A 9,643-nucleotide genomic window follows, 5' to 3' on the forward strand; every position below is an offset into this window, starting at 1 on the left:
ATTAGTTTGCTCTTGCTTGTCTTGGGCTGATTGTGTGAAATCCTAGGAATTTTTCTATTTCATCTAAATGTTTAAATTATTGACATGATGTTATTCGTGTACTTTATGTGATATCTCTAGTACCTAATGATGTCCACTTTTCATTTCTGATAATGATTACCTTACTTTTTCTATTATTTATTTGATTGGTGTTGCCAGAGGTAGATTTATTATGAAAATCTTTTTAAAGGACCAACTTCTGGGGGCACCTGGGTGGCTCAGTCGGTTAAGCATCTGTCTTCAGCTCAGATCATGATGCCAGGGTTCTGGGGTCAAGCCCCGCATCGGGTTCCCTACTCAGCAGAGAGCCTGCTTATCCCTTTCCCTCTACCTACTGCTCAGCCTGCTTCTGCTCTCTCTCTCTTTCTCTCTGTCAAATAAATAAATAAATAAAAATCTTAAATAAAAAAAGAACAAACTTTTGGGGGCACTTGGGTGGCTCAGTCAGTTAAGTCTGACTTCAGCTTAGATCATGATCTCAGAGTCCTGGGATCGAGCCCCGCTCAGAACCCTGCCTGGAGCCCCATGGCGAGCCCCACAATGAGGGCATTAGCTTCTTCATCTCCCTCTGACCCTCCTTCTGCTTATGCTCTCTCTTTCTTCCCCCCTCTCTCTCTCGAATAAATAAAATCTTAAGAAAGAAAGAAAGAAAGAAAGAAAGAAAGAAAGAAAGAAAGAAAGAAAGAAAGAAAGAAAACCAACTTCTGGCTCAGATCATCTTTCAATTGATCTTCCTTGTTTTTTTTATTTCATTTTTTTCTGCTCTTTATCATTTCTTACCTTATGTTTTACAGTTTCTTATGTTGTTATTTTTGGAAATGCTTGAGATGGCTGCTTTGTGATCTGAATTTTACCTTTTCTTCTTTACTGATATATGCATGTAAGATGATACATTTCCACTTAAGTTCTGCTTTAGGTGATCCCATTCATTTTGATAGACCATTTGTCATACTCATTTAGTTCAAAATATTTTCTCAATTTCATTTTCATTTTTTCTTTGACTCACAAGTTGTATTGAAGTTAAATTTTTTAAACTTCTAAACATATGGGCATTTTGTGTATCTTTTTATTTTATTTTTTTTAATATTTATTTATGATAGTCACAGAGAGAGAGAGAGAGGCAGAGACATAGGCAGAGGGAGAAGCAGGCTCCATGGACCGGGAGCCTGATGTGGGATTCGATCCCAGGTCTCCAGAATCGCGCCCTGGGCCAAAGGCAGGCGCCAAACCACTGCGCCACCCAGGGATCCCTTGTATCTTTTTATTATTTATTTCTATCACAGTTGTGTTCTCCTCAGAGAACATATCCTAAATGATCTCAATTCTCAAAAATCTGATGTAGCTGTATAAAATACAGTTTGACTGTGAACTGCCAGATTGTTTCTCCACAGTCTATATTCCCCAGAAGTCACGCATAACCGTTCCTATTTCCCCACGGTCTCACCCAACCTTGGTAGCATGTAACTTTCCAATGTTTGCCAGGATAATAGACGCAGATGACATCTCTTTGTTGTTTTAATTTTTAGGCCTCTGCACAAATTCCCCACCTGAGGTCAGACCCATGTAACATTCAGCTGCCTCCAGTCCAAGCAGATGGTGAGAGGATGGAAGATTCATGCATCTTGCTGACCATTTGCTATGGATTTTTATTTGTTTTATCTCTGCTTTTAAGCATCTGAAAAGACCTGTTTGGGGCCTACACCTTAAGGCACCCTGCTGTTTGCCTTACTTACTGCTCCACGGATCCACGTGGAACTCCCATGGCCATCCCAGTGTAGGACTAACCCAGGTGGAAGACTTTCCCCACAGAGGCCTCTGGTGGTCACTAAGGGAGAACTTCATTGTCTTCTGACTACAGAAGTCCTCAAAGAGCTAGTCATTTGGCTGAGTAGAAACACCAATCATCAGGTAGCCACCTTTTCTGACAGCGGCTAGAGCCTCTGAGTGTCAATGATTTCAAATTCAGAAAATTCACCATGAAAGGGGAATGAGGAGTTGGAAAGAACATGATTAGAAAATCGATGACAGGGCAGCCGCAGTGGCCCAGCAGTTTAGTGCCGCCTTCGGCCCAGGGCGTGATCCTGGAGACCCCGGATCAAGTCCCACCTCGGGCTCCAGTCTCACATCGGGCTCCCTGCATGGAGCCTGCTTCTCCCTCTCCCTGTGTCTCTGCCTCTCTCTGTCTCTGTGTCTCTCATGAATAAATAAATAAAAATCTTTAAAAAAGAAAAGAAAAGGAAAAGAAAAGAAAAAAAAGAAAAGAACAGAAGAAAAGAAAAGAAAAAAAGAAAATCGATGACAAATCTGGAGAAGAGTTATATGGATAGACCTCTCTGAATAGACAAAAAAACATGAAGATATTTGTATCCTATGTGGATGCTCTCCAAAGGGTGACCTCAGCAGGAAGATTTTAATAGTCAAGTCAATAGCATGATCTGTTTTGTAGATCCTAATTAGCCTCTTTCCTCAGCTACCCCTGTCATTGCCCTACGGGGCTCATGGAATAGTGGCTGTGGGGCAGGGATGGGGATTATGCATGGGCTCAGTAACATAGACTCCACTCACCAAGGCCAAGCTGGCTATGGCCACTGCTGAGTGCCTGGTTAGCCAGCAGCAGAGACCAACACTGATTCTTGATATAAAGCCATTCTCCGGTGTGATCAATTTGCTACCTGGCAGCAAGTTGATTACATTGGACCACTTTCATCATGGGAAGGGTAGCATTTTGTTCTTACTGGAATAGACACTTACTCTGGATATGGATTTGGCTTCCCTGCATGTGATGCTTCTGCCATCCACATACTTACAGAGTGCTTTCTCCACCACCATGATATTCCACACAACATTGCTTCTGATCAAGGATCTCACTTTATAGCAAAAGAAGTGTTGCAATAGCCATGCATACCGTGTTCTCCACCCTAAAGCTGCTGGCTTCATAGAACAGTAGAATGACCTTTTGAAGACTCAGTTGTAGTGCCAGCTAGGTGGCAGCACTTTGCAGGGCAAGGTTCTCCAGAAGGCTATATATGCTCTGAATCAGTTCCTAATATATAATGCTGCTTCTCCCATAGCCAGGATTCATGAGTTCAGGAATCAAGAAGTGGAAATGGAGGTGGTACTACTCATGATCACCCCTAGTGACCCATTAGCAAAACTTTTGCTTCCTGTTCTCAAGATTCTGTGTGCTGGTGGCCTAGAGGTGTTAGTTCCAAAGGAAGAAATGTTTCTACTAGGAGACACAACAATGATTCCACTGAACTGGAAGTTAAGACTACCAGCTGGCCACTTTGGGCTCCTCATGCCTCTAAATCAACAGGCAAAAAAGAGAGTTACAGTGTTGGCCAGGATGACTGATCCTGACTTCCAAGGGGAAGTTGGAGAACTCTACAAAATGGAAGTTAAGGAAGAGTATGTCTGGAATACAGGAGATCTCTTAGGGCACCTCTTAATATTGTCATGTTCTGTGAGTAAGGTCTTTAGAAAAGCACAACAGCCCAATCCAAGCAAGGCAACTTAAAGACCCAAACCTTTCAAGAATGAAGGTTTGGGTCAGCCTATCAGGTGACCAAGAACTGCAACCAGCTGAGGTGCTTGCTGAAAGCAAAGGAATATAGAATGGGTAGTGGGAGAGGGTAATTATAAATACCAGCTACAACCACATGACCAGTTCCAGAAATGAGGACTGAGGACTGTAATTGTTATGAGATTTCCTCCTTACGTTGCTCTGAATGCATTTGTGTTTTCCTTCTTCTGTCTTTTTTACTGCCTTATCATGTAACATAAGCTGTAGAGACTTTATATCATAGTATTTCTTAATTTTACATTACAGGATTTAAGTTACAGGATATCAAGGAGGAGATCAAACATCACTCAAGGACTTTACCTCTTCTTTTGCAAAAGAGTTAATGTGTTTTTGGTTGTATGAAGAATAACTGTATCATGTTTGGCAGAATTCTGACTTTGTTATTGTCTTTCTTTGGAGATTAAGTATGGTTTAAGTGGATGCATCAGGGTACCAAGCTGACATGGCCTGGGCCTGTGGTGGGTAATTTCTTGTGGCAACTTGACTGATCACAAAATGCCCAGATTAAAAATTATTCATGGGTATGTCTGTGAGGATGTTTCCAGATGAGATTAACATTCGAATCTGTGGATCAGTAAAGTAGAATCCCTTCCCCAGTGTGGGTAGTCCTCATCCAATCCCCTGAGGGTTTAAATAAAACAAAAGGTGGAGGAAGAAGGAATCCACATCTCTTTTCCTCCTTCATTGTTTGAGTTGGAACATCTCACCTCATTTTCTCCTGCCTTTGGATTGGAATGTACACCATCAGTTTTCCTAGTTCTTAAGCCTTCAGACAGGAACTGCATTATACCACAGTTCCAGTTTACAGACAGAAGATTATGGGACTTAGCCTCCATAACTGTGCAAGCCAATTCCTCATCATAAAGGAATGAAAGAGGGGTGCCTGTGTGGATCAGTCAGTTAAGCATCTGCCTTGGCTCAGGTAATGATCCTGGGGTCCTGAGATCGAGCCCCACATTGGGCTCCTTGATCAACAAGGAGTCTGCTTCTCCCTTTCCCTCTGCCCTTCCCCTGCTTGTGTTCTCGCTCTCTTAAATACATAAATACATAAATACATAAATAAATAAAGTCTTGAAAAAAATCATGTTGAACTTCTATGAAAACTTTTTAAACCTTCATGAATTCTAATTTTAACAGTTTATTTAGGATGTTCCCAACCTTGTTCAGAGACAATGACATTGCCTTATAATTATCTTTTCTTATACTGCCCATATTTGGTGGCAGTAGCAGACTTTTGCTAGCTTCACATTGCAATAGATGTCTATTGCTGCCTAACAAATTGTCCCCCATATTTAGCACCTTCTCCCAGTTCGAGGGTCAGGAAGCCAAGAGTAGCTTCACTGGATGGTTCTTGGTCATGGTCTGTCATGAGGTTATAATCAAACTGTGTGCTGGGACTGCAATCTTTTCAAGATTAGACTGGGGCTGAAACTCTGCCTCCAAGGTTCCTCACATGTTTGTCAGTGGAGCTCAGTTCCTCACATGCTGTTGAGAGACCCTTGTCTCTTCACCTGATGGCCTCTCCACAGATGGCTGAGTGTCCTCCTGACAGGGCAACTGAGTCCTGCCAGAGTAGAAGATCCAAGAGAGGGGACATGCTTCCCAGATGGAAGGTGCCATCCTTAACTCATCTCATCAGGACATACCTACCTCTCACTCTGCAATAGTTTGTTGGTCACATAGACCCATCTTGAAAAACCATGGGAGGGGCCACACAAGGGCTGGAGTCCCAAGAGATGAGGATATCCAGGAGGCAGCTCAGAGAGCGGCTACCCTGCTCACAAAATAAATAAAATGGCACTCCCTCTTTTCCCTCTTCCCTTAAACAGTTAAGTTAATACATCCTGTTGCTGCTCTTGGAACATTGACTGAATGTAGAATGTGGAATGTTTTTTTAGATCAGTGATATTTTCCAGGAAATTATTGAATTACAGTTGTGTTTTGTCCTTCTATGTCACTTTCCAATTAAATTCTCTGCTTCCTTTGGAGTCCAAAGAGCACAGAGAAGTGGGGAGCATGGTTCCCTGCTTGCTCTGAGTTCTGGGAGTCCAGTTCTTATTACTCTTTTCTGCTCCATGGAGTCAAGAACATTATCCTTGTGTGAAAAACAAAACAAACAAACAACACCCATTATCCTTGTGTGGTTACTAGCCAGCAGCATGTTGCTTTCCCTGGGGACTCCAATACCAAAATGCAATGGGCAGAAGTGTTTGGAGTCCCCTCTCAGGATTGATAATCAGTGCATGTGGTTCTGCTCAATATTTACTTTAAGATAGAAGAAATCTCTCCCAAGGGAGAGAGAAGAAATGTAGGAGGCTCAAAATCACCACAGAAGGCAAATATCCACCATTTTTTGAGCCTGCTGTGACCTAGCAACATTGCTATTCATTTCATACATGTGGCATACTCCAATGCTCAACACAATGAGAACGTGATTTTTGTTGCCACTTTGGAGATAAAGAAATTAAGATGTATGAGATAAAGTCATTTGTCCAAAATTGCAGAGCCAGTGTTTTCAGACTCATGATGTAGATTCATGTCTGTCTGCCCCTGAAGCCTCTTTCTTCCACTCTGTATAGGAAGGAGGCCTCATATCCACACATTCCCTCATCACTTCCCATCCAACAAACTACAAGAAGCATGTGGACAAAAGAAATGTGCTCATTTATTTATTCATCAATCAACAGGCATTTCCTGAAAGCCTACAGTGTGCCAAGCCTTTCCCCAGTGGAGATATTGGTAGTAAAACCAAGCCTTCACCATGGAATGCCACCACGGTGATCCAAGCCTGGGAGCAGAAAACAGAATTCCCAGACCACAGAGTAGAAATCCAGAGACTCTTCCAAATGGCAGGTATCAGGCTATGGGAGAAAATCAGATCAGGGTTTTAGTATGGGGACCAGCCAAATTATCTCCCTCTTCTTCCCCCAAGTAACCCCCAAGACAGAGAAAAACAGCAAAGTGGTGGTATAGTTGAAAAGTCTTGGTATCAGGAGACAGAGTTCAAGTCTCAATTTTACTGTGGGACTCTAAACTCAGCAGATTACTCTCAAAGTCCATTGATCTTTTGGTCTCTGACCCTAAACAACGTGCTGAAGTTGATCTTAATAATAAATATTTAGCACACATGGTGCTTTACAAAGCACTTTCGATTTCAGTATGTCCATTTTACAGATAAGGAAACCAAGACTCAGAGGACCACTTGCCCAGGGCCTTCACCCAGAGGGGTTGGAATAGAATCAAAGTCATGAGTGATCCCATAGAAATCCTGGCCCTGGGGCCTGGGGAGCAGTACCCTTGAAGGATGAGAGGGCCAGGCAGAGGCTGTTTCAGGGTAGGGATCAGGAGTCCCCCAGCTTATATGCCAGGGCTGCCACAGGCTTGGGACAGAGAGGACTGGTGAAAGACAGATGGGTTGGTCCAGGCCACTCCTTACCTTATTCAGGGTCCACACAGGCTTTCCCACACATGCCCTTACAGCACTTCAAGTTAGACACGCACTGGCGGTCTGTCTCACAGTGATTGGGGGGATTGAGCATCAGACACTGGCCATAGACCACCGGACACCTGCCAGGCTTCATTCTAACTGGTGAGAGTAGAGCCACAGGTAAGGGGCCTTGTGCCTTCTGCACCACCCCTGCTTCCTGGACCCAGACCCAGCCCAACCCACTCAAGGAGAATCATCTCTTCTCCATTCCTATGACCACCTCTTCCTTCCCAGGGCCTCTGTATCCCTTCATGGAGGATCCAGGTCTCCTCTCACATAAGGCCCCCTGTCCACACAGGTGACCAGCTGTCTGGTGCTGACTGGATGGATGCCTGCCACCTGCCTGCTTACCTGAATGACCAGATGATTATTGTTCAAAAAGCCGACCTCCTGACAGACTATCTGCTTCACCAGCTAGGTGAGTAAATTCCTGTCTGGGGCAGTGTGACTCCCTGACCAGCTGCCAAATTTGACTCAACAATTCCTGGGAGGGAGGAGACCTGGCAGGACCAGCATCCAGTCCTATCCCCTTAGGTGCTGCATTCTCAGGCTCCCTCCCTCATGCCAGCCCTTCCACCTCCTCACTTGAGTTGGAGACATTAACGGGATCCAAGCATTTGATTCCACAAGCATGAGAGCAACATATCTGCCTCCCCGGACACTGCCAGTCACTCCGGCACTCAAATTTCTCAAATCCAGAAAGGCACCGATCAGGTGGTACAGAAGGGCAGAGTCCAGCTTTCCACGCTGTTGAAGAGAATGTCAAGAGTTGAGGAAGGAGCTGGGTGCTAAGTAGCCATCATGATTCCTGGACAAAGCACCACACTCCAGGAGAGACCCTCACTCATGCAACTGTCCACAAAGTCCAGAGGGAAATGCCTGCCTGACCTCCACAGCGACAGGCTTGATTAAACCACACATGAGGGCAGAAAAAGTTCCTGGGCCTTGGCAAAGGGCAGAGGGCTCCCAGCCAACATTTCCTGCCCCAGGGAAAACAAAGCTCTGCAAAGGCAAAGAAGCAGTCTGGGAGGGAGGGAGATGGAGAGAGACAAAGGTAAATAGAGCCAACAGGACAGTTTGAGAGCTAGAGCCAGAGGCAGAGACACAGAAACTGAAAGATTGGCACAGAGAGACAAGAAATCAGAGCCAGAGACTGGTGTCTGCAGAGGGACAGACAAGATGAAGAGAGCGGGGTGATGAGAACAGAGGGAGTGGGGCCCGGGCTGACTGGACACCAGTATAAGAGCCCATCCCAATACTCAGAAGCCGACACAGATCTTGGAGCCTAGCTGGACATGAACCCACCCTCAGGGAGGTCTCTTGAAACTAAACTGAGAGATCAGAGCCTCTAGAAGGAGACATCCCCACACCACCAGGAGCCCCCATCACCTCTGCCCTATAGCCAAGATTGTGCCAGAGGGGCTTCAGCTTACCATTTCCAACACCTTCCACAGTCCAAGGCACCAGGGTTCCCAGGACAAGAAGCATGAGGGGGAAGAGGCTGCTGGACTGCATGATGAGACGTCGTGTGGCTCGGAAGGTCAACGCCAAGCCTCATCATTTATATTTTTGCTAGGGGGTGTGGCCCCAACAGAATTTCTTTGGCCCCTCCCAGCTGTGATCGCACCACACAGGAAGCTAGGTGAGATCAGCAATGCTAATACCAGAGAGACAGCAGTTCTTTTCTGTCCTAGCCAAGACCGTGAGGCCAACAGTAACTGCCAGGGAAGAAATGGAAGAGAGTGGCTTGGAAGATGTCACCAGGCTATTAAGGAGGCCATCTCAGTAAAGGGCTAGTAACCAAAATCTATAAAGAAAGTACCAACTCAACACCTAAAAAATAAAACATCCAGTCAAGAAATGGGCAGAAGACATGAACAGACATTTCTCTAAAGAAGACATACAAATGGCCAACAGACACACACACACACAAATGCTCACCATCATTTAGCACCAGGCAAATACAAATCAAAACCACAATGGAATAACACTTCACATCGATCAGAATGGTTAAAATTAGAAAGTCAGGAAACAGCACATGTTGGCGAGGATGCAGAGAAAGCAGAACACTTTACACTGTTGGTGGGAATGCAAGCTGGTGCAGCCACTCTGGAAAATACTATGGAGATTCATTAAAGATAGAGCTACCCTATGACCCAGCAATTGCACTAATAGATATTTACCCAAAGGATACAAACATAATGATTTGAAGAGGCATATACACACCCCTGTTTATAGCACTAATGTCTGCAATAGCAAACTATGGAAAGAGCCCAGATGTCCATCAATGGATCTATCTATCTATATATCTATCTTCTTTATATATGTGTGTGTGTGTATAGCCATCAAAGAGAATTAAATATTGCCATTTGCAATGACATGGATGGAACTAGAGGGTAGTATGCCAAATGAACTAAGTCAGTCAGAGAAAGACAAATACCATGTGATTTCACTCATATGTGGAATTTAAGAAACAAAACAAATGTACATAGGGGAAGGGAAGGAAAAATAAAATAAGACAAAAACAGAGAAGG

At 44.3% G+C, this 9,643-nt stretch overlaps 1 protein-coding gene across 1 annotated transcript; it reads right to left on the reverse strand.

Moving 5' to 3' along the window:
- Positions 1–6,265: 6,265 nt before the first annotated feature.
- On the reverse strand, positions 6,266–8,694 carry LOC112673398 (antileukoproteinase-like). The gene is made up of 4 exons (XM_025469042.3): positions 8,543–8,694; positions 7,695–7,856; positions 7,059–7,208; positions 6,266–6,483 (listed from the first exon to the last, which is right to left on the reverse strand). The coding sequence occupies exons 1-3, from the start codon at positions 8,622–8,624 to the stop codon at positions 7,060–7,062; spliced, it is 393 nt and encodes a 130-aa protein (XP_025324827.1). The 5' UTR covers positions 8,625–8,694; the 3' UTR covers positions 6,266–6,483; position 7,059.
- Positions 8,695–9,643: the final 949 nt, after the last annotated feature.

The sequence above is a fragment of the Canis lupus genome, chromosome 24 (genome assembly GCF_003254725.2).
Source record: "Canis lupus dingo isolate Sandy chromosome 24, ASM325472v2, whole genome shotgun sequence".
NCBI lineage: Eukaryota > Metazoa > Chordata > Mammalia > Carnivora > Canidae > Canis > Canis lupus.